The sequence below is a fragment of the Panicum hallii genome, chromosome 6, assembly GCF_002211085.1.
Source record: "Panicum hallii strain FIL2 chromosome 6, PHallii_v3.1, whole genome shotgun sequence".
NCBI classification, from domain to species: Eukaryota; Viridiplantae; Streptophyta; class Magnoliopsida; order Poales; family Poaceae; genus Panicum; species Panicum hallii.
Window position 1 is genome coordinate 8580471 of NC_038047.1, and position 25329 is coordinate 8605799.

The 25329-nt window shown below is 46.7% G+C and overlaps 2 protein-coding genes across 2 annotated transcripts; one reads left to right on the forward strand and one right to left on the reverse strand.

Annotated features, from left to right (window-relative positions):
* Window positions 1–1996: 1996 nt before the first annotated feature.
* Window positions 1997–6007, forward strand: LOC112896651 (protein SMAX1-like). Its single transcript, XM_025964700.1, has 3 exons — window positions 1997–3427; window positions 3730–3997; window positions 4088–6007. The coding sequence occupies exons 1-3, from the start codon at window positions 2202–2204 to the stop codon at window positions 5663–5665; spliced, it is 3072 nt and encodes a 1023-aa protein (XP_025820485.1). The 5' UTR covers window positions 1997–2201; the 3' UTR covers window positions 5666–6007.
* A 9861-nt stretch (window positions 6008–15868) lies between these two features.
* Window positions 15869–25134, reverse strand: LOC112897046 (thioredoxin domain-containing protein 9 homolog). Its single transcript, XM_025965232.1, has 4 exons — window positions 25013–25134; window positions 24656–24928; window positions 16436–16594; window positions 15869–16354 (listed from the first exon to the last, which is right to left on the reverse strand). Exons 1-4 carry the CDS (start codon window positions 25031–25033, stop codon window positions 16169–16171), a joined length of 639 nt encoding a protein of 212 aa, XP_025821017.1. The 5' UTR covers window positions 25034–25134; the 3' UTR covers window positions 15869–16168.
* Between the last annotated feature and the right edge of the window lie 195 nt (window positions 25135–25329).

Consider the following 25329-nt stretch of genomic DNA (forward strand, 5'->3'; position numbering starts at 1 on the left):
TTGGCAAGGAGCCCCCTTGTTCATACCGGGATATTACTTTCAAGGACAGGTAGCCAGCTAATGCTAATACTTTTCAAGATGCGCCGAGAGGAGACCGGAAAAGATGCCAGCCACAAGCTCCAAACCCCCCCTGCTGCAGGCCACAGGATTCCAGATGAGTATGACCAGATGGGATAGATAAGCTGCTGCCCTGAAATTTTTCTGTGATTATGAAAGCGTGTTTGTTTTTAATGAATTAAATATACATGCATAAACTTTTCTGACGCAGGATTTTTTTTATAACATCTCTAGAGGAAAAAAAGTATAAAATATCGAAATTTCTATGCATATGTTGCATGAACCAGTTACTGTGCATCCAGCAACACAACATGTTTCCTGAAAATGCATGGCATGGTTTATTTTTCTCTGTTTTCTTGGGAACGACTTTGATTATTAACATCAAGTGGGATATGCATGTTACGCGTCTTATTAATGGAGGGTATGGTCAGTACTCAAGAGGGTCTCCAATTATTTTTTTTTGTTGATCATACGTTTGGTAACAAAATACGGTAATTCATGAAATTGTTGGATGCTCAACGTGGGAGGATGCCAGAAAAGGTGTGCCATTTCATTGGCTTGGAAGAGCTGACCAGCACCATAGATTAATCCAGTGGCTAGGTAGCCATTAACTGTGTGATTGCTATCCTGGTTTATTAACCAATCGCACTATAAGCATAGAACGCACTGAGAGTGAGGAATATCTTGAAACCTGGTTTGGTTTCATGATTTTCAGGGGCGGGGAGGTCAAACATACTTCGATGCTTTAGCACTAGAACTATGCATACCTAAGCTATTTGTTCTCAGCGTAAGGGCGGGAAGGTCAAACAAACAAACATATATATATATATATATATGGAACCACTTCGATGCTTTAGCACTAGAACTATGCATACCTAAGTTATTTGTTCTCAGCATAAGAGGTTTCTATATTCACGCTGTTCGGCTGGATGCCCCGGCTGCCGCCTGCTTGCTGGGCTGCAGCTGACGATCGGCTGCTGGCTGCGCTGCAACAGCAGCTACAGCCTAGCCATCCACTAGCCAGCCGAACAGTGTGATTATAAAAAGCCATGGCATTTAACCTCACATAATTTTCAATCATGAATAGTTTTCCAATTAAAATGATATTAAATTTTATGATAGTCGTAGCAATTATGTGAAAAAGACCAAACTCTATCTTAACGGCACTACTATTCAACGTGTACTTAACCTACCATAAGCATGAGAGCATCATCCCTCCCTCGTCTACATCACTTCCCTTCATCTCTCTCGTCTTCCAATCCTTAGCCTTTATGGCCGCCACATGTTCATCTTAGATTGGAATAGTCCCACTTTGACCTCCCTTCACCATTCAGGGAAAAGGGAGCAAAATAACCCATGCATTCCCTAATCCCTCAGGGCATTAATCGAAAACTTTCATAAAAATGATTCACAGAGTAGTGATGAGGGCAGAGAGGGGCTTGGTGTCACATGATTTAGAGACGATATGCTTGGAGCCGTCGAAGAAGATCATGCCTAATTGCAAGTAGCAAAAATGTAACAGCGTAGATCAAGTGTGGCCCTAGTCGCGTGTTAAATGGAGGGAACAGTTGATGGACATGGGAAACACGGATCAGCCCTGATGCCTTTTGTCTTTCCTCGATCTGCTAGGGGTGTCACTCTCCCGCCCATCCAATGGAAAACATAAATAATATATATATATACATATATATAATTATAATAAATAGAGAATAAAAAAAGAAAAGGAGGGGGGGGGGGGAAATCTATTCACCTCCTTCCCTGTGCGCGCGGGTAACAAGGGGGGACGGGACGGTGACCTGGTGTGGTGATGAAATGCGGCGACGACGAGAAGTAGGAGACGAAGATTCTATTCGCCTCCTTCCCTCTCTCTCTCTCTCTCTGCTCTGCTCTGCTCTTTATACTAAGTCCAGTTCTCACCTTCTCTCTCTGCCCTCACCTGACTCCTCCTTCCTGCTCCTTCCCCCTCTCGATACCTCCGCCTCTCCCGCCTCCGCTCCCCTCCAAGCCTCCCCTTTTCCGCCCCCTCCGACTCCCCGGGCGCCGACGGGCCGAGCAGTAGGTGTACTAATTAGTTATAACCCGGCGAAAGGAGGATTCTTTTTCCCGGGTTCACCTCATCGATTGATGAGCGGCGCGCGGCGGCGATGAGGGCGGATCTCAGCACCATCCAGCAGACGCTCACGCAGGAGGCGGCGGCGGCGCTGGCGCGGGCCATCGACGAGGCCGCGCGCCGCAGGCACGGCCAGACCACGCCGCTCCACGTCGCCGCCGCGCTCCTCGCCGCGCCGGCGGGGCTGCTGCGCCAGGCCTGCGACCGCGCGGCCGCCGCGGGGCCTGGCACCGCCACCGCCGGCGGCGGTGGCGCGCACCCGCTGCAGTGCCGCGCCCTCGAGCTCTGCTTCTCGGTGGCGCTCGACAGGCTGCCGGCCGCGGCCTCGGCGGCCTCCGCCGCGGCGCAGGGCGCCGGCCCGCCCGTGTCGAACGCGCTAGTCGCGGCGCTCAAGCGCGCGCAGGCGCAGCAGCGGCGGGGGTGCCCCGAGGCTGCGCAGCAGCCGCTGCTCGCCGTCAAGGTCGAGCTCGAGCAGCTCGTGCTCTCCATCCTCGACGACCCCTCCGTCAGCCGCGTCATGCGCGAGGCCTCCTTCTCCTCCTCCGCCGTGAAGTCCACCATCGAGCAGTCGCTCTCCTCGCCCTCGCCGGCGGCGCCCTCCGCCGCCGCCGCCGCCGCCCCGACGCTCGCCGGGACCACGCCCCTCTCCCCGGTCCCCTCTCCACTCCCTCGCCTCGGCGCCGCCAACGCCTACATCAACCCGCGCCTGGCGGCCGCCGCAGGCGCCGGCGCCGGTGCCGGGGACGACGCGCGCAAGGTGCTCGACGTCATGCTCAAGCCGGCGCGCCGGAACCCGGTGCTCGTGGGCGACGCGGGGCCGGACGCGGTGCTGAAGGAGGCGGTTAGGAGGATCCCGACGGCCGGGTCCCCTGCCCTCGCCGGGGCGAAGGTCCTGCCGCTCGAGGCGGAGCTCGCCAAGCACGCCGGCGACAAGGCAGCCATGGCGACGAGGATCGGGGACCTGGCTGCGGTGGTCGAGAGGCTCCTCGCTGACCACGGCGCCGTGGTTCTTGATCTTGGAGACCTCAAGTGGCTGGTGGACGGCCTGGCAGCTGCAACGTCGGAAGGGGGCAAGGCGGTGGTTTCTGAGATGGCGCGGTTGCTGAGGCGGTTCGGGAGCGGCAAGGTCTGGGCCGTCGGTACCGCCGCCTGCGCCACTTACCTCCGCTGCAAGGTCTACCACCCAACCATGGAGGCCGATTGGGACCTCCAAGCCGTGCCGATCGCCCGCGGCGTGCCGCTCGCCGGCGCTGCTCTCAGGTGCGTTTGTCTTCACCTTTTCTGCTTGGTTGTTGGACTTACCATGTCTTGTGAGGTTCTTCTTCTTGCTATTTTAGTTATTCATATTTCTTATGATCCTTTTCCGTGTTGTTGGATGAGTAAAAGGATGACAGTAGTTTGCATGATAACCAAAATTTTACTACAGTTGGATAGTTGATCTGATTAGTGCAACTCCAAAAAGTGTGTTGCCTTTTCTGGTGTATCAGTAGACGTCTAATTTTGTACTATGCGATGGAAGACCTACCTTTAGTTCCATTCTGATCAGTTATTGAAATTTGTAGGCCTGGACTTCTCGGCAACACGGTGGGGATGTTATCACCTACACTTCGGCCTATGCCGGTGACACAAACAGCGCTCCGATGGCCACCAGGGGCAGGGAGTGACCAGCCCCTCATGGCTAAGCCGGCCATGTGTCTCCTTTGCAAGGGTAGCTACGATCGTGAGCTCGTCAAACTTGCAGCGGAGCGGAAGGACAAGCCCACATCGCGCCCTGAGGTAGCTAAGCCCGGTTTGCCACACTGGCTGCAGCCCAGCAGTGATCAACCACAGGTTTGTGTCTTTTCTCTATGTTAACCTGTAAAAAAAATATGCTTTCTACTAATGAAATGGTGATTGATATAGTCCTTCATTCTTGTACAGACCAAGGAGCAAGAGTTGAAATGGAAGGGGACTGCCCAAGAGCTTGAGAAGAAATGGCGTGAGACTTGCGCCCGTACCCACGGCACCCGCGGAGCACCAGCTCTCTCCATGCCGATGGCTGCCTTTGGCCCACGCCCGCCCGTTGAGCCCAAACTACAACTTGCCAGGGGTGCTGCTCCCACCCTTAAGATGAACACCAATTGGGAGAAGGCAGAGGGCACCCCTACGTCCGAGCTTCGTAAGAGCCCGCCAGGCAGCCCAGTGAAGACCGACCTTGTGCTTGGTCCCTTGGATCCGGGTGCTACTGTGGATAAAGACCAGAAGGAAACTTACACAGACGGACTAACTGCCATGCAAAAGGCTAAGATAGCTGGAATCTCCGATATCGAGTCATTCAAGAGGCTCCTCAAGGGGCTTACAGAGAAGGTCAGCTGGCAATCAGATGCTGCTTCAGCGATCGCTGCTGTTGTAATACAATGCAGATCTGGCAGTGGGAAGCGGCGAAACATCGGGACAAGGGGTGACATGTGGCTCCTGTTTGTTGGTCCTGACCAAGCAGGCAAAAGGAAGATGGTGAATGCATTGTCCGAGCTGATGGCAAACACCCAACCAGTGGTTGTAAACTTTGGTGGCGACTCCCGGCTGGGCAAGGATGGTAATGGACTCAATGCAGGTTTCTGGGGGAAGACCTCACTTGACCGGGTCACTGAGGCAGTTCGGCAAAATTCCTTGTCCGTTATTGTTCTTGAGGGTATTGATCAAGTGGATGCTGTTGTGCGGGCAAAGATCAAACGGGCAATGGAGACTGGTCGCCTGCCAGACTCCCGGGGCCGTGAGGTAAGCCTTGGCAACGTCATCTTTGTTCTCACCACAAATTGGTTACCTGAAGAACTGAAGGGACCGAAATTTGAAACATTGCTCCAAGATGAAGGAAGGATGCTTGAGGTAGCTAACTCTAATTGGCAGCTTGAGCTCTCTATTGGGGACAAGCAGGTCAAGCACCGAGCGGATTGGTTATGTGATGATGCTCGCCCAGCGAAGGTAGCCAAAGAATTATCCGGTGGGCATGGTCTATCGCTTGACCTTAATTTAGCAGTTGGGGCATTGGATGATACTGAGAGCTCACGGAATTCCAGCGATCTCTCTGTGGAACAAGAACAGGAGAAAAGGCACCTTGCAGTCAAGTGTATAACACCAGCCCCTGACACTGATATATTGAATCTCGTTGACGATGCCATCGTGTTCCGGCCAGTTGACTTTGGGCCATTTAGGAAGAAAGTCACAGATTGCATAGCAGCAAAGTTCGAGTCGCTCATTGGGAGCAGCAACTCATTCAGAATCGATGAAGATGCCATTGACCGGATGGCTGGCAGCGCCTGGCTCACTGACGAGAAGCTTGAGGACTGGGCTGAGAAAGTGCTCATGCCCAGTATTGAACGATTGTGGCGCAACATGAAGCATCACAATGGCCGTGCTGTTGTCCGTCTTGCGGCGGTCGCGGACAAGGCATTGCCAAGGTGGGGAGGGGGTAGAGAAGGGCTACCAGCGACGGTACCGATTGCCATTGATGGCATGTAGAGGGAACTTGGGGGGAAGTACATTCTTTGTATGGTAGATATGTAAATATTGGGGAGAACTCCCTGTTATAAGCTTGGGGAGGTTACTATATGAAGCACATAGGGGGAAGGAAGAACATCCTTTTGACTACCAAATAGGCATGGAGGTTATAGATCTTATAACAACAAATGTGATCTATAGTTTTGATAATATATGTAGCTATGTTCCTTGAAAAGAAAAAAGGTTTCTCTTTTGCACTTCCTAATGTTGCAGGGACTGATGGTGTAGAGGAGGAAAATAATGATGTAGCCCTCAATCAAACTCGATTCCAGTCAGATCAGTTGTTGTCATTTGCATAAACTATTCAGTGTGCATCAAGTGGCAAATAGTTGGCATGTGAATATATCATTTTTATTGCGAGCTCTTTACAGTTATTTGCTCTGTTTGATGTGAATGTATTAATACGTCGTCCTCTGCTTCTTGTATATCTCGGCAATTTTTTGCAAGGATACGGTTGAAAAATGAGACACATCATAATATTCTTTCAGCTGTAGAGCATAAAGAACCTCCAAATTGGTTCAGTTTTCAGAATGAAGAAACACGTGTGGTTCTCCATTTTTTTTCAAAATTTATTGCTACTGCCGACTTCTTTTGTATTTTGCTTATATTTTTTTTCCATTTTCGCACATCGTTTTCAAGGCAGAGTTGAGTGGTGAATCTCAGCCATACCGCGGTCCACGTCGAACCCTACTTTCATAATTTCCTTAAAATGAGAATATAAATGTGGTCCGGTTCCTCACTACTTTGCATGTGACAGCACAACATTTCTCCTTTATTTCTTTTGGAGTGGTTAAAGGTTGACCACACAGATCAATGTCACTTTCTGCTATGGTTTGTCTCTTACATCTCTTGCTTCCTTGATCTCTTACTTGGATTATCTAAAGTTTATTATTTCAAAAAAATAAAAATCATCAGAGATTTTGTTTTTATCTTTGGGTGTGTCATGTGAACAATTAGGTGATGCCCTGGCATTGAGCTTAGCCACACCTAAAGTTATTTAATGAATGTTGGTTATGTGGCATGGTTTGATCCACCAACACAGCACTCATTTGGAACTAAGGCATCTTGTTGTTTTCTCCATGGAAAAATCCTCCTGGTCCAGACCAAATGGCCACTTTTTGGCCTAATTGCGGGCCCACACTGATGTGGCAGATCACCAACTCGAATCAACTTGGAAACATTCTATGCTTGTTTTTATATTAATGTTAAGTGCTCATTACGGGCCTGCATAGAGTCACCCTAAGGAAGCGAATCACCAGCTCATCTCAGTGCCGTTAGCGACAGGGCCCATTTGTAAGTGACTCATCACATGGGTTCCGAACGCACATCGCGTGTACGTGTAGCGGTGGCGTGTTCTTTAATCACCCATCAAGTTGGCTCTATTATTAACTTTAACATGTACTTTGCAGCCCTCCCTGACTTGTTTATTTGATCATGCTGGGTCACTCAACCTTTGCAAAAAGTTGTGGCAATTGTTTAAAGCTCCTTTCCATGTGACAAAAGATAAGGTCATGCACCATTTTTGTCTTGTATCGACATGGAAGAGCAGAGAGGTGTTGGTCTGTTGGATCTACACCTATCCTTCTCAGACGGCAGATAAACTTGGCTTTCAGGGGGCCACTTGTCACCGGATGATTGGGTCACATTCACATACTGCTGTTGCTGATGCAGGGCTCGTAGGTGATACGTTTTAGTCGGTCACCATGCTTGGGAAGAAAAAGCTTGCTGTGACTTGGTGGGCACTGCCGGTTGCCTTTTCCCCGGGATTAGTTGCTAACGCGCTCATGCGTCTCCCTCGCTTTTTGTTGGTCTCGCAATCACTTCTTTGTGACTTCACCTTTCTGGCCCTCTTGTCCCATGTGGAGTGAAAGTGATCATCATGAAGCAACAAACTTGGCTTTGAAAGGTAGTTTCCCTCCGTTTCAACTCTAGATAGAAAGTTGAAGGATGGAGTGAAAAAGGTTTTGGTTTGCATTTGACCTAGTGATTTAGCATGGAAGGTTTTATGCCAAAATCAAGGCAAAATTAACACTCAAGCCCTCTCACATGCATATTTTGGACTTAGTTCAATGGGACTTCTCTCCTTGGTTTCTTCGGGGAGAAGAAGACTCTAAACAAGTGGATTATGGACGACCTATTTGTAGTGGAGCAAAGCTAACCATAACTAAAACCATATTGAAGGAAATTTTTGGAGAAGCCGAAGCTTCTTTGAATAAATGTAATTCAGTTCTTCTAGGTTAATTGGCTCCAAACAAAGCCCAAAAACCCTAAAAACCGTCTTATACCGACAATCATAACTAACCTAGTAACCTTAGCCAAAAATAACTATTTTTCCTAATCTACCGGATCGACGAGTCAAGTAAGTCCTATCAGGCAATATCCATCACTTCACCACAACCGGTTTATGGTGAACCCAGTTCATGCCCAGCCCGCGAGTCCCGACCTATAGTGCCACACATAGATATAGGATCTGGGCACGATTGGGCTCAATGGTAGCGAGCTCGGCAGCTGCGTCGCAGGCTGAGAGCATGAGGGGGACAATACGAGCTAGGCCTTTTTCAGCACGCCTGCCATGGCGTCGCCCCGCCCTCCCCGCGCTGAGCTTGCCTGGTGCGCTGCCACCGCACCGCTGCCCCATGGCCCCGCTGCTACCGCGCCCGCGTCCGTGCCACACCGCTGCCGCGCGCCCCTGCTCGCGCCGCCGCACCATGCCCCTGAGTCCATTCCAAACCATATGAAATTGCAACCAAACCCGAGTCGAGTGGATCGAACCCGTCCCAACCCACTTCGACCCACCGTCCAAACACATGTTAAAGGAATATGTTACTGTAACATATACCCAATGCACATTTCCTAGCTCAACGGCATTGATGCACAACAAAGCAAGCTTTTCACACTGAAATAATCAGTCACAGCCGGTGCATGACTCACAGGCTCATAGCTTGCTGCACCCTTTGTTCCATCCATCGTCGTTGCAATGCAATCGGACGCAGCCCCACCTAGACGGGCGTGCAGTAAAGACGATCTTTCAGTGCCGGCGCAGCCTTTTGTCTCCTGCACACTGCGCCCTATGATGATGGATCAGCAGGAGTAGCAGTAGGAGTAGTGAATAGGAAGGAAAGACACGGACAGGGGAGACGTGCGTGAGAGCAGGCACAGCCCAGATGCCTCCTGCGTGCAAGATCCAAGGAGACGAAGGCGGACATGCCTGGCGACGGGGTACGGTGCCTTTCCCGCGACCTCATTCATGCGTGCCCGGGGCCCCTCAATGATCAGGCGAGCGTGCACTGTTGGTGAGCCACCAAGTCCTGTTATCCTGCTGCTTCTGCATCCTGTTGTTTGTGCTTGTGCATAAGGGGAGTAGTGCTTGTTGTTGTCCATCTGGGTTAGGCTTTTGTGTTTGTTTTCTTTCTTTGAGAAAGAAAGAAATTCCTGGGTTAAAGGATCACAGAACAAAATGCGCATTTTGCAAGTTTTATGATGAAAGAGTAAGGATTTACATCCAAGCGATCGAGTAAATATACAAATCAGGGTACCAATAATCTTTCAGCAGCTCAAAAGACTACGCGTTTTTAACCACTAGGTTGAGTGGTTTGACAATTATTTACTTACCGTGTGTTTGGTTGGCGGAACGAGAGTGAGCGGAGCGGAGCGGTTCCATTTTTGCACGCGTTTGGTTGGAGGACCGTGGAGCGGAACCGCTCCCGCGTAGGAATATTTGGTGCAGATTCGGAACGAGCTCGCTCCGTGAAAACGAGCGGACGCGAGCGCTCGCCTCCCACGCCCGCTCGAGTCCCGCTGCTCGTCACCGCCCGCTCGTCTCCCGTCTGCACGCAGGTGAGCGACTGGCTGCCCCTGGAGGAGCCCCCCCCCCACCGCCGCCCCTGGAGCCCCCCCCCCCCCGCGCGCCCTGGCGGATCTGCCGCCCGCGCGCCGCCCCTGGAGCCAGCCGCGCGCCGCCGGCGGCCCCCCCCCCCCGGCGGCCTGCGCGCGCCCCACCCCCCGGCGGATCCGCGCGCGCCCACGCCGGGCGGCGGCCTGGAGGTCCCCCCCCCCCCCGACACGGCGGCCTGGAGGCCCCCCCCCCACCCCCAACGGCCAGCCCCTGGAAGCCCCCCCCCCCCCCCCCCCCCCGCGCTGGCTTCGCCCTGTAGTGCTGGTCTTGATCTGTGTCAGGTGCTTAAGGTGAATTGTGATTTGTGAAGGTTGGCTTGCGGATGAACACGAACACTCTGTGATGAGAGTTGCAAGACATGTACGAGTGAAATAGTGAATACAGAATGGATATTTGCTGTTCTGTACTTGTTTTACGTCATAAATTAGTCTAATTTGCCAGCAAGAAGAGTTAGAGGATGTTCATTAGCTGATGTTCAGTTCAACGAGTTTTTGTATCTGCAGCTATTCTACTCAACAGATGCAATGTTCATATGTTGCCAAGTGATCTGTGAAGGTTGATCTGCTTGTTGATCTTGATCTGTCGGTGATTATGTTATGGTGGTAACCTCACCCCAATAAAGGGGAGGTAACTATACTCACGTGGCTCTCTAACCAAACACAGAATGGAAACGGTTCTACTCTAGCGCACTCTACAACCAAACAAAAAATGGAACAGCTTCGTTCTCCTTACCAAACGTAGAACGGAGCGGCTCCATCCTTAAAAATCGGAATGGAACCGTTCCATTCAAATTGGCTCCCCAACCAAACGGACCTTAATGATGCTATCATATGTTGTGTAATGCCTCATTCTTTAAGTCAGTATATTGCATATGATTTTCACGGGGGAACCGGAGTTATGTGATTGGGCTGATTAACAACCATGGTCATGGTCCCTGACCCCCCATCATTCCTGATGTGCCATGTATATAACATGAAACAAAGTCCTATCATGGTTCGAGTTAGCATTCATGCCTCTGTCTATTCTCAGCATTACTGTAAGATGGGGACGATGCCCTATTCTCTCGCTTTCGCAATGGCTTTTCTTCAATCGTAAAAGGCCAGTATAATTGGCAGCCGTGTTTCTAGTTCCCTCTTCTTTATATGTTCCCTAGCATTTGTGACAAAGTGGTTCCACTTGGACCACACCTTTTTCTAGTTCTCAATGTGACTTGGCCACCTATGACCAACATCTTTTAAATTCAATGGAGCCCCAGGCACACAGTTTCCAGCCATGGCTACAAATCTGCAACATGTGCACTGATCCAAAGTAGGAATCAAATCCCCTCCCAGAACAAATCATGCCAAGGTTGCATGGCCCCTTTTTTTAATGCCTAATAGATGATCCAGTCAACTAGAGGATCATCTGCCTCTGCCACAAAAGAGGCCACTTGGGAGGTTGGCCACAGTGGAAGATAACTCAAGACTGAAGAGCCGTTTCTTAGAAGGCATCCCTAGCCAGGCCAGGCCAAATGGGATCAGAAGAAAAACAAGTCCAGAAAGATGGATGGCTGAAAGATGCATGCCTTTACAGGTTCATAGAATCAAACAAGAAAGGACATGAGAGACTTTAAAACTGAAAAGGAGAGTGGGACCCACGCCCACCCACAGGCACACGCCCCCTCCAACTGCATTTCCATGTGCATCCATTTATTTGCTTTTGCTCCGGACCTAACTCTGGTCTGCTTGCTGGTTTGGGTTGGTTTGGTCATGTGGTGTGCTCTCTCCTCCGTCTATCTCCTTTAGCTAGCTGCTGCCTGCTCATGAACATCTGCCTCCATCCATCCACATGCTTTTCCACTTGCTTATTGTCAACAAAAGGGAATGGTTGAATTGACCAGATCGAATGGCTTGTGGAAGTGGAATCAAATGTCAAAGGAGGGAGTCATAACCATTCTGAAATATTTTACATACAAGTAATAACATCCAAATTGAACAATTATGTCCATGCATAGTTTATCTTGTAATATCACTGCAACATGATAGTTTCGGTACTATTCAACTGGTACAGGTTCTATGGATCTGAATATATTTACATATATATAAATGAAATAAATGTAGTGAAAAGCAGATAACCACAAGCATGCCCATACTGTCAAAGAGAAAGCGAAAAGGCCCATACCATTGAAGAAAATGTGAATGTGATCACTTTCTGTTAGATCCTGACTAGGACTTGCAGTTAACTCGCTAGTTGTGCATGAAGAAACGGAACTGGGGAAAGGAAGACATCTTTTCCAGAAGAGAAAACGGAGCAAAAAGGTGAGTGCAATCAGGAGACCCTTGACCAAGTTGCTTGTGGCCATGGATTCCTTGAGGGCAGAAGGAACCAAACTTTGTCAAACAAGAAACTGTTGGCCCACTGGCTGGGACGATGTCACCACAATATGTCATCTCATGCTTGTACACACCCGTGCAGGAAACATGCATGTCAGTTGCTCCCATGCCATAACCTTTTCTGAATTCCAGTGAATGATAAAATCACACTCTCTAATAGAAGTACTAGTAATTTCCATTTCTTGTGTCTTTTAGTTGAATCTAGAATTTATTGTTTTTGGGGATGATGGATCAATCCTATCAGCAGAATGGCGAAGAACAAGGAGGAACAGAGCATGACAGATTGGCAAATGCATCTATCTATCATGCAGCCTGAGAATCCTCTAGCTCCCATTGCAACCCTATCCGATCACATCAGTGAGAGCAGCATGGGGTTCAGTCGATCAGAGCTTCAGTAATCCATCCATAAAGGCAGAAAGGTGCCTGATCGATGAGGATGCATGAGGAGACCTACTAGCCTTGTCTTGTTGGCACTAGCACTAGCAGCTGCCTGGCCTGACTACTGCCAACCCACCATGATCATCATCAGAGATAGAGACCCATGGCGAAATCTTCCAGCGCGCAATTATGGGATGGGGAGGCCGAAAAGGCCATGGGGCCAGATGCTGGATTCGATCGATCGCCTCGCTTTTCCTCATCGCCTCTTCCAAAAAGGCCCCATGGCCAAAAGGTTGTGGCAGCTGCAGAAAAGGCAGCGAGCAAAGCGATGCTACTTGCAAAGGTGACGATGAGTGATGTCTCTTCCTGCGCTGCCGAATCTAGCTAGTTTGTTTGTGCATGGCATGGTTGGGTGGAAGTGAGGAGGATGCTTGCAGCAATAGCAATGTGACTTTAACCCACTTTGATGCAGGCACACTATTTCTTCTTCTTCTTCTTGTTTTTTTTTTGTGGGAGTGGAATGTGATTCTCGCAACGTGTATGTGTGTGACAGCGTGTTTGCTGGGGCTTGGGGCGCCGTGGATGCGCATCCACGAGGGTGAAAGTAGCATTGCCATGGTATGTCAGATCTTTCTTCGGTCTTTCAGGATCGTCTCCGGAAGAAGACAAATCCTTTGGTGGCTGACAATTGGTAGCCCCCAGCTGGTGAGGTGTTCGGTCCGCCTTTGCGGTCACTTTTGAGGAATTCTGTGAATTATTGTTAGGTTTCTTGTTGTCTTAATCATGTCGCTTTTCATGGTTTTTTGGTAACTTATCGTTAGGTTTATTTTGTGGAAGCGACATAAATCCTATCTCTTTTGAGATGTACCCACCGATCTTGGCAACACAAATCATGTTGCTTTTGAGACTAGTTCTATATTACATGTCCTCAGGTTATTTTGCCTTAGCATGGTGTAGATCCGGTCGCGGTCAAGGAGTCATAACCATCGTAGAAATGAAGTTCCCTCACTTTCGAGAATTTCTTCTAGATTACCGTTAAGTTAGTCTGAACATTTTGATTTAAGTCTGTTCCATTTTGGATGCGCAATCCACGCATGTGAAATGGCATATTTTAGATCTTTTGTCTTTCTGGGTCGTCTCTGGAAGAATAAAATTCTTTGGTGTCTAACCACTGGTTGCCGGGATCTTGTCCACCCAGTCACTTTTTCGTGCTTTTGTAAATCCGTGTCACATTTCATGTGGCCAAACCATCTTATCGACACAGATCCTATCACTTGAGAAAACTGTTATTGATTATCATTTGGTTTGTTTTGTCTTAGCAAGACGTGAACTTTGTCGCCTTCTTGAGGTGCCCAAACCATCCTAGCAATGCAAACTCCATCACTTCTGTTTTGAGAATCGTCGTAGACTACCATTAAGTTAATTTTTGTTTTTAATCATTCTATATCATCTTTACAAGAAGAATAAAATCCTTTGGTGGCTGGCCATTAGTAATCCAATCGGTGCCACCTTTCCGATGCAAATCCCATCGCTTTTTTCTAGAATTCATTGTAAGGTTTATTTCATCTAAATTGGTGATGTGTCTTGTGCCATTGTCGAGAATTTTGTAACTTGTATTCATTAGAGACATAAGTCATGTTGCTTTAGAGGTGTCCATACCGTCTTAGTGCCAAAAATCATGTAACTTCTAAGGAATGGTATTTTTAGATTATAGTTAGGTTTGTTCTCCTAGCATTAACCAAATTTTGTCACTTTTTAGGTGTTGAGAGTCGAGACCATCCTCATATTCTCGCTGCAAATCATATTACTTCACAGTAAATCCTATAGACTATGTCAGATTTATTAGGAGTCAGTAGTGCATTGATCTATTTCTGAACCTTTCAAAATCTAACTATGTGTTCTAGAATCTTGCGTTGTATATATAGGAGAACCTTTTTTTTTCTCTTCCGACATTCATGGAATAGCAACTTGTTAACTAGAGCCCTCACACAGTACCATGGAAGTGTTCAAGTTCAACCCTGAAATAGACAAGTTCAACCGAAGGCGGCTCAGTGACGCAAGACCTGAACTGTTGGTTCGATCCAAGCATATTATATGAACAAGAGCCATTTTTTCCAACGATGCTTTCCAACAACTCCTCAGCTCCTAGTCCAATTCCTTTCTGTCGCCTCCTGCTTGTAATCTTCTTCTCGAGATCATGTCAAGGTCGTCGTCTGAGCCAGAACTGCTAGCTACCACCTTTTTGATAGTCCGGTTGATGCGTATCTTTTTGTGGTTACATCAGCCATTAGGTATACTAAGCAAGGGACTCAAGCCCTAGTTTATTTAGTGGCCGGCCAGAGTAGATTAATGTGACAAAAAGTGCCGTCATGTCGTGTTGCATCATTGGGTTAAGTGATTGACAAAAGTCCCAAGTATTATTCTAGATGTCTCCTTGTTGGATCGAGTCAATAGGCCATTACAGAAACATGATGAGTGACGTACGTTTTAGGTTTATTTTTTCAGTGTCATGACTAGACCCAAGTCGCAAACATTCATATAGGATATGCCTGTGAATTGGGGCCTAATTGGACTTTTGAAGCGTTCTTGATGCATTTGAAAGTTTGGAGCCCGTATGTACTCCGTTGATTCTTGGTATCTCGGTGAGGAAAAAGACTAGAAAGTAGGAAGAATCCGTATACAAACCTCACCTCACACGCTAACGATAATGGTGTATACCTAACCGATCATACCAAAACATTTCTTGGAAGCTGCTTCCAACACTCAACCGTGCGACCCATGCAACCATCCACCACAACCTAACCAAAACCATCCACTTGAATTCTCTAGTCTCTACATATTTTGTGCCTAGGCAGTGGTTTGCATTGGTGCCGTTTTCACTCACCGGGTTTCGGAGTCTCTCTGTTCTACGGTTTCGCCCAGTTTCAGCTAAACTAGTTTCAAACCTGAGCTCCAAGATCAGCTAGCCACCGCCGTACCGGACATTCAAAGAGAACTGATCCACCAGCACCGGCGGTGCAGAAGCCTGCATCGCGTCGTCCAACGATGCCAATACAAACACTTCCAGCACACCCAATAAATCATCCCAGGAAAAGCGCATTCATACCGCCATACCAACCGACCGATCTGAGGTCGCAATTGAACCCAATCTGATGGGATCTAGCCCTAAATTTGCTGGCATTCAAGCAGCCGTCAGGGCTGCATTGTACCAAGCACCGCGCGGGCACAACCTGCGCACGGCAGAGGAGCGCCACCTTTTACCCTTCTCCTTTTGATCCGAACCTCCCGCTCCTTCTGATCTGAATCTCAGTGCCCAGGAAGCTCAATGATGGGCACATGGGGAAACTGAGTGAGCTGCAGCTGAAAAGGTGGCAGGGCACGGCACAGGATCTGTTGACGCTGCAGCCATGCTGTACAGAAATGCAGATGAGGATGAGACAATGTGCCGGGGCACATGGCTGGATGGCTCCTAGATTGAGACCGCTCATTCATGGCACCATGATCATGCACAGGACTAGCTCACTTGCAATAGCAAAGTTTCTGCCAGCTTTTTCCTCCAGAGTTGTTCTGGTGGTACAGGGGGGGGGATATAACTGAAACAAACCAACCAGATGTGCTCAACAAGACATCACTATACAACAGCTCGGGCACAACCTCTTTGTACCTTCAGATTTTAAGAATCTAAGACACATGTATCAATCCCAGGTTAAACTTCAAAACTGGGCTAACATTTGCTTGTCCTGATAAGGATAACACGGCAGGCTGGCATGGAAGCCAGCTAACCTCTGAGGTATACCCCTTTTAGATACAGTGGAAGAGCTATTCAGAGTCTGACGAGTTGCCTGTGTCTGATTGCCGGACGCTACGTTTGGAGGCAGCAGCAGCCTGCTTCGCTGCGTAGGCAGACCCTTCTCCGTCGAGGAAGATCACTTGGGATTTGGCTAGGCGTTCCTCCAGGTCCTCGGTGCTGAAGTCATCTTTGCCGCCAAGCTCATCGAAGCCAACCTTGCGATACCAGAAGAAACGAAAATGATTATAATGTTAACTACAAAGCTAACCAACTGGCTAACAAGAGTGCCCACTTACCACATAATCCTCAACCTTGGCATTCTTTACTATAGCTAGAGTTGGAAGGACGACGATCCTGAGCTTTTCCGTCAAGAAGGGAGCCTTCTCGGCATGAACCTTAATAAACCGTGTTTCTACATGCTGTTTCGCAATAATTGACAAGTGTTTGTCCAAAACCTGCAGATCAGGAGCGAGATGTGAAAAATAATTTTAGACGATGCAGGATTGAGCAAGCCATCACTGATACCACCAGTGCAAATAAATAACATGATTAATAGATCATGACTGCACTAAACAGGGTGAAGAATAGTAACAATATCTTTGAAATTATAATGGAAAAGTAGTCGATTAGGATCAATATTTGTGGCTATTTCCTATACTAAATGGCATCTATGCAAACCAAACTGCACTGAAAGTTCAAATACATATATCTACACTTCTAAGTTCACAGAGAGCACTAAAGTGTCATACAAGAAAGATGGAATGTATTCATGATGTAACATCACAGAGCCGTAGCATAACTCATGAATCCAACTCCAGTGAAAACTTTAAATTATTTATTTCACATGATACCATTTGTGTTCAATAAAGAAATGACAAGGAAGAACCACGTGTATCTGGTGGGTGGCCCACAACTAGCAAACTAACCAACTAGATAATAGGTACAAGCTGCAAGGCTGATTATCCGTAGTCATGGAAGACACGGTGCACTACAAACTAATGGCTTGGAGAAGAGAAAAAAAAAACACATGCTATCAGGGTCTGTACATGACAAATGTGATGAAGTTGCTGGATCAATCCTTCTATTGACTGGCAGTGCTAAAATGAAAGCTTAGCCCTGTACAGCGAACTCATTAATCCACAATGTACTCCACTCCTTATCATTCTTCTCCCAAGACTAGAATGTAAATAAGGAATTGCAAGTTCATTTGACTGAATGGTTGGCCTTAGGGGACTAAGAATCAACATCTATTGGAGGTAGCATGTTTTTTCATGTTCCAAATGAATTCCCAAGTACTTTTGGAGTGAGACAGTGCTACACACATACCATAGAATACATGGTATTTAATCCCAAAGATTCCTAGGCCAAAAGGGAGTTAAAGGTACTATACTTGTCTTGCCATACTACAGTTGAGACAAATGGCAACAAGAACAAACTTTGCATGAAAAAGAGAAGTGGGGACAATTTTACCACAAAGAAGTAATGTACTTCATGACAAGATCCTGAAATCACTGGAAGGTGCATATGGCAAGACCGAAAATGTTGAGGTGGAGGCAACAAAGGGAATGGAGAGCAGGTGGAGGCAACAAAGCGTATGACAGAGGCAGGGTAGAACATAAGTGGCTTCAGATTGGCTGCACAACCAGAAGCAATTGAGGAAGAGCAGGTACAACATCAAAGTACACTATATGCTCCAGTCCTAAACCTCTTTCGGATGCTGCACCAACCCCTAAATCAAGTGATATCTTCCTTCTAGTTCCATTTTCTAAAAAAAATTGATTTCTTCCTTCTGATCTTGAGCATGTAGAGTTGCAAAAGACATGCAATGCTCATGTATTTCATCTGTGTATAAAGTATTTATTGAATTCCAAAAATCAAGTGTCTGTTGTGAAAGATTATGAAGTTTTAAGCAGGTTAGCAAGTGGGAAAAAGCAACTTCACACACTTGCAGTGAACAAGAAATGAAAATCTGTTTAAATTCTCACAGGGATGAGAGCAGCAAGGTTGGTTCCAAAACATTGTAATATAGCCATATGTAAGAAACTTAAGAACACATTTGCATAAGTAGTAAAGATAAACAATGCTGAGAGTATTGATTTCGTGCATCTTCAACTTTGACCAGCCTCTTCAATAGTTCGATGCAGAGGATATTTTCCTCCACGGTGATCTGCATTAAGAGATCTATCTGGAATTCTGGATATCCCTTCTAGATGTGGGAATACAAAGATAGTTATCAGGTTTGCAAACTCAGGAAGTCAACTTATGGCTTACAACAGTATCCAGAAGCATGATTTAACAGATTAGTAGCACAGGCTACTTTTACAGCAGCATTAGATACAAATTAGCCAATTAAAGAAAAACGTTATTTGCGGAAATTGTCAGTTTAGCCAGCACATGTCTTCATCTTCTCCCACTCTGCATCACTCATCGATAATCCTCCCACAGCCACCTCACCATCTAAAAACCTACCTCAACTCAGACCACCACGTAACACGCCATATCCAAGGCTAATATGTTTACTGGAGGCTTACCCCAAAAACTTGACGCTTGCATCAGAAATAGAACTGACAAAAAGAGAAAGGAAGCTAACTTCTTCCCAAACCATCCATCACTTGAGCTTTGAAGCTCAAACAAGGCCAAATAGCTTATCGTATCGCAACTTATTTAGGGAAAAAAAATCTTGATCACAGGGACAAGTGGAGGCTCTAAAAAAATCTCCTCTCAAATGGAGACTCTACCAGCTTGAACTATGGTCTCAACCACCACAATTTTATGCTCAACCTCTGAGCTAAAACCCCTGTGGCAACTTTTAACCACCTTATGATCTTAAGGTATTTCTCAAGTATGGTAATTTATCTTTGGTTTTCCCTCGCAACATAAATGTGCAGATAACATCAATGCAAACCTTTGGTTTATGCTTACATGTCAAATATGGTCCAATTGAGGTAATGCCGAAATGCTGAATAAAGTGAGCAGCACAGCAACATCCCACTAAAAATAGAGGTGCAATCCACATACTCACTAAAATGAGGTGCCATAATAAGCATGAGCAGCTGCATGCCAACGGCTGCAACATCAACACTCCCAAGTCTAAGAACATGCCTTTGGTGCAGGAGACGTCCACAGTGTCACATAAACTGATAAGTGATAACTGCATTGTTGTGCCATCCTTTGTTGACTTCCTAGTGAATTAGTCTTTAGGGCTGTTTCTTACATGGCGCCATAGTGCAGAAAGAGGCCAAGATGTGGAAGAAAAATTATGCAAAACAACACCTAATAGTTGATACTGATAACTCCTAACAATACATTTCTTATTGGAGGTAATGCAAAACCTAGGTTTTGGACCAATTTGGTGTGATATTGTTAGTGGTCTTTTGGCTACCTCCTCCACTCAGATATTGCTTAATGGTTCCCCGGGTGACAGAATAGAGCACAGGCGAGGAATGAGACAAGGGGATCCATTGTCCCCTATGCTCTTTATTCTTGTCATGGATGTGCTCTGTTATTTGGTGAAAAAGGCTTCTGAAGAAGAACTATTGCAACCCCTATCCAGAAGAGCTCTACAGCACCGCATTTCTCTTCATGCAGATAATGTGGTCATTTTCCTCCAGCCTTCTCCCAGTGATATCAGAATCACATTAGATATCTTGCAGCTCTTTGGGGAAGCCTCTGGTCTTAAAACAAATGTGCAGAAGAGTACTGTCCTTCCCATTCAGTGCATGGATGAACATAAAACAATCATACAAACACACCTCCCTTATCAGATCTCTGATTTCCCATGCACATATCTTGGAGTGCCTCTCTCACCACACAAATTGACCAAAACTCAGGTTCAGCCCATTATTGAGAAAATTGCTGATAGGCTACCTGGTTGGAAGGCTGATTTGCTCACAAAAGCTGGCAGAAATATTTTGGTCCGATCTGTGCTCACTTCCATGCTAATCTACCTGTTGCTGGCCCTGGACCTCCCTGCCAAGGCATTGGAAGCAATTGATAAAATTAGAAGGGGTTTTCTATGGAAAGGAAGAAAAGATGTGAGGGGGGGCACTGTTTGATAGCTTGGCCTAAAGTTGCAAGACCACCTAACTTAGGCGGCTTGGGCATCTCCCACCTCCAGTTTTTAGGTTGGGCTCTAAGGTTAAGGTGGCTTTGGCTCCAGAAAACTGAACCTGACAAACCACACGGGCCTTTCTCCTAGTCCAGGCTCCATCCCAAGTGAAAGCTTTCTTTGCTATATCCATTACCTCAGAAGTTGGAAATGGAAAAAAATACATTTTTTTGGACTGACAGATGGCTGCTTGGGCAAAGACTAGATCGGGCCTTTCCTCATTTGTTTGAGGCAGAGGACAGTACATGATGCTCTCCATAATAGCAGATGGATCTCTGACATAAGGGGTGCTCTTACAGTAAATGTCTTGATTGAATATCTTCACTTGTGGGAAAGTTTTTCAGGTGTTGTGCTGCAGCCTGATGTGGATGACACTCATATTTGGCAGTTTTCTACATCTGGCCAATGCTCTACAAAATCTGCATATGAAGCTTTGTATACTGGAGCTGTTCACTTCAAACCCTGGGAAAGAATCTGGAAGAGTTGGGCACCTGGCAACTGCAAATTTTTCATGTGGACAGTGGCACACAAAAAATGTTGGATAGCTGATCGCCTAGCAAGAAAAGAACTTCCCCACCCTGCTGTTTGCTCCCTTTGTGACCAGGTTGAGGAAACAATAGACCACTTACTGGTCCCTTGTGTTTTTTCCCGCCAGATGTGGTTCAATGTGCTGCAGGAGCTTGGACTGCAAGCACTTGCCCCGGGACTGGATGATCTGATTTTCGATGATTGGTGGGATAATGTGAGTAACAGGGTGTCTGGTCAGGTCCGAAAAGGAGTTAATTCTATAGTCATTTTGGGAGCATGGAATCTATGGAATCATTGAAACCGGTGTGTCTTCAATGGGGCTGATCCTGATTTGAACAGTATCATCTCGACCACCAAGGAGGAACTGCAGCAGTGGTCTATCGCTGGGGCTAAAGGAGTCTCCTTCCTCCTCGCTCTGGCCCCTACGACCACCTAAACTTGTGTGTTTTTTTCTGGTCTAGCCTTGGTCTTGTTGTTTACCTTAGGAGAGTGAGAGACAAGTTGTATTTCTAGGGAGTGTTACAGTCCCTTTATATCTGTAACCCTTGGGGGTACCCCTTTTTCTTCTTAATATAATGATGCGCAGTTCTCCTGCGCGTTCGAGAAAGAAAAACTCCTAACAATACATTATCATTAATTTGGAGGTATTTTGATGAAGGCACGCACTTGAGTGACATACATTTTAACGGATTCATAATAAATAATCCAACATATCTATACTCGAAAGCCCCTTTCAATGTCTAAGGGCAACTCCAATGTGTGGAAAAAGCGAACCGTGGCTGAAAAAAATCGAACAGAATACACTGTGACGGTCGACCTTTGGATGTTAGAAAGGAAATCGACCTTCAAACAAGAGTCGAACCGAGCCGATTAAAAAAAATTCAGCGAAACACACCTCCTCTGCAAATGCGTGCAGGAGAGCCAAGCGGCCAGGCAACGGGATTGGTGGGCAGATAAATACGCAGGTCCCACGAATCGATGCACATGCTGGAGCTATCAAATCAAAGTTTGGTTCGTCTGCCGTGGCTGCATCTGTCGGATTGAGGACTGGAGCTGCCCTAAGTCTTTACAGTTGATCTTGATCAACACACTAGTCAAGTACAAATCCTTTTCCAACAAGGTCAGTTTCATACATTAGGCTGCTCACTATTCCAAATGGAGACTACTATGAGAAATGTCCCTAAGATGCTAGTACAAGATTAACACAACTGGTGATGTACACATTATAAAAGAGAAAAAAAAATAAGGCAGCAGGATCTAGGGAGTAAAGCCATATTTGCCCACAACAGGTGGACTAAACAAGAAAAAAGAGCCATTCAGCATTTGATCAGTGGGCAAGAAAAAATTAAACCACTGTAATCACTGACCAGCACGTACATAGATCACAGATAGATGATGCCTCAGATTGGTGGGCTAATTGCTAATGCTTGGGCAGCATCATATGTCTCAATCTACCTTGTGCTCTAATTATTATGTTAGCGTTAATGTTCAGCGTTCTCCACATCATGGTCTTAAAATTTCAAAAAAAAAATGATATAATTCAGTCCAGTGCCAAAATTTCATGAGTGCGGAATCAGTATTGATTACCAGAAGGGTTAATCAATGTACTACTAATGTCACAGTGTGAATTATCATTGTATCATAACCCTCCCAGTACATATCTACACGCATGCCTTCCAGAAACACAATAAGGAAAAAAGATATAATTTTGCTCTCTTCCCAAATGTACATCAAAGTTCAACATATTCCTTGGATCTATTGACGCACATCTGCAATGTCCGTGGATGTAGGAGGGTGTAGGGCATAGAGAATAGCGATGGGGAGGGCATGGAGGCTGCTCCCATGGGTTCTAAATCAGGTCAGCCCATTGGTGAGCCATCTTGGCCCACTGGTATATGGGACCTGACAGCACTGCACTTATTCAGAAGAATGCAGAAATTTCCTCGTCTTGTTAACCAATACAACTATACAAGCCATATGCCCACACCTGACGAAAACAACAGCCACTTGACAGAGACAAATGCCCTCAGGAATGTCGTAACACACTATAGCCCACAACCACAAGATACTGGCAGTTTGAGCAAGTCTGATCCATAGCCAGTCAAATTCATTCCAGTGGGAATGGCAAAGTCCTTACGGTTTTACAATTGAAAGGCGATGGACAAAGATTGATTGTGTGTGTTCGTCAACTAGTTCAAAGTTATAGATCTCAATGCCTAAATCTTCCTAATAAGTCTATGCATAGGCTAGAGCTAGGATACACATGCCTTCTCAGGTGTGAATTGTGAATGATGATCATGGATCAAAGCATACTATCATGTGGTAGACATAAGCAGTGCACAACTTGTAGTACAGAAAATAAATGCATACAGAATCTCATGTGTCGTGGCTCATGAGTTTGACTGTTCAGGACAAACAGAAAATAGTATTATCAACTAAAAGCTCCCTACTGATGTGGCCATTAGACCTACATGGCCACATGTCATATGACATAACATGTGTATCATACAGCTGGTGACAAATTATGGTGATCAATTGAAGTTTTTTTTTTTGAAACACGATTAATTGAAGTTATACAATAAGGCCTGAGCATCAAATTATAAACATTGGGTTATATTTAGGGCGTGTTTGGCATGGCTCCAACTCCAGAAAATTCTTGGAGTTCTTGGAGCTGCTCATACCCAGCTCCAGAAATTCTTGGAGCTAGAGTTGTAAATAAATCAAGGGTCTTTCGTTGAGTCATTATACTTTTATTTTAGATTTAAAATAAAAATATAAAATATTTTAATCTATTTTACAAACTTCAGCTCCAGCATGGATCTCAGAGATGTGGAGCCATGCCAAACAAGCCATTAACTTGCTATATAAAGCATTGTTTACTACTTTTCCCGTTCTCTAATTGACCTGCATATCCTGGCACTTTGGGGTCGCCAAACATTGCCTGAGCACTGTGTAGTATATCAAATCTACAGCTAGGAAGTATGCCTAAGTTCCAGCTGCACTGGTGCATGAAAGTTAGGTAATATAATGTTTCAATTCTTGTACATGAGACCCTGCTTATAGATCATGTGGTTTAGATCTCATTTATCTGTAGGAAAGTGAAACAACTGCAGCAACATATGTATGGATTAGATCAACATAGAGACAGGAGTGATGGATATCTGAAACTGAATTTGCAATATCATGATCACTGATTGGATATAGAATAACTGGTAATGCCTCACGTTGGAGGCATAAGCTTTAGAATCCATAGGATGAGCTAATAGAATTCCTCACATAGGATGAGCTAGAGCTAATAGAAAGCTGCTAAAAAACTCTAGCTGATCCAAACAGCCCAGCTTATAGTACAGTTATCAAATATCATAAAACTCAGCTGACTCCCCCCAGCTATCGCACACATAATTATGACCACGTGCTCAACGATGAGGTATTTAAATACCACAACTGTAAGTATTGATCGCGTTGATTCATGGGGCTTGATACACTTTGCTAAGTAACACTAGGCATTGAAATTCTTGAGTGATATGTTAGGGCCTTAGGAGTGGATTAATTAGCAGAATCATGTGCAACATTTGTGTAAGTTCAGTTTAATTCATCAGGGGAAATACTTTAAGTTAGAGTCTAAACAAATCAATGACAGACAGGAAGTTAAACAGAAAGACTAAATCTTTAGACTGCTGTCACTAGATGTTGCGGATTATATCCTCCATCTGCTGCAAGCAATACACACAATACTACGACTGGTACCGACGGGATGGTCTGGTCTTGATCTACCCAAATCACAGCGCAACGCAATATGCATACAGTTCACCACGAGATCCGCATCCGGACCAAGCCAAGCCAAAGCCACAACGCAGTAACGAGAGAGGAAGTCCCGAACCTTGCAGGGCCAATTATCGCGGTAGAAGTGGCAGACGAGCCGCTCGCTGGCCTTGGCGGCGGCGAAGAACTCCTTCTCGGGGACCTCGGCGTACTCCCCGTGCCCCTGCGCGCGCCACTTGGCGCGGCGCTCGGCGGCGCGGCGCATCTGCTGGATCCGGCGCTCCCGCAGGGCCTCGATGTCGTCCGGGTCGAGGCGGTCGAGCGCGGCGATCTCCTCGTCGATCTTATCCTCCACGGCCTTCGCGGCCGACAGCACCTGCTTCTCCAGGATCTGCAGCCACCCAGCCCGGCCGCCGCCGCCGCGTCAGAGAAAGCGAGAGGAGGGTGAGTTGAGGAGAAGCCGATGGATGGTTACCTGGCTGAAGACTTCGTCCATGGCGGCGCTGTAGGAGGGAGGGGCGCCGGCGGCTGGCCGAGATCGGATTGGGAAGCGAACGCCGGAGAGTGAGGAGTGGGGGGGGGGGGGGGGGTGGAGGGAGAGGGACGGAGGTGGTTGTTGGGACTTGCGAGTGATGGGCCTCCCACGGGGGGTTTGTGCCTTTGTGGTGGAGAAGGTGGGCTTCCACAAAGGGCCCAGCTTCTAGATTTGTGGTATAAAAATGAATTTTTGCTGGGCTTAGAATATTTTCAATAAGATTCTTACGCTTTTATTCTGTGATAGGAGTAATACAC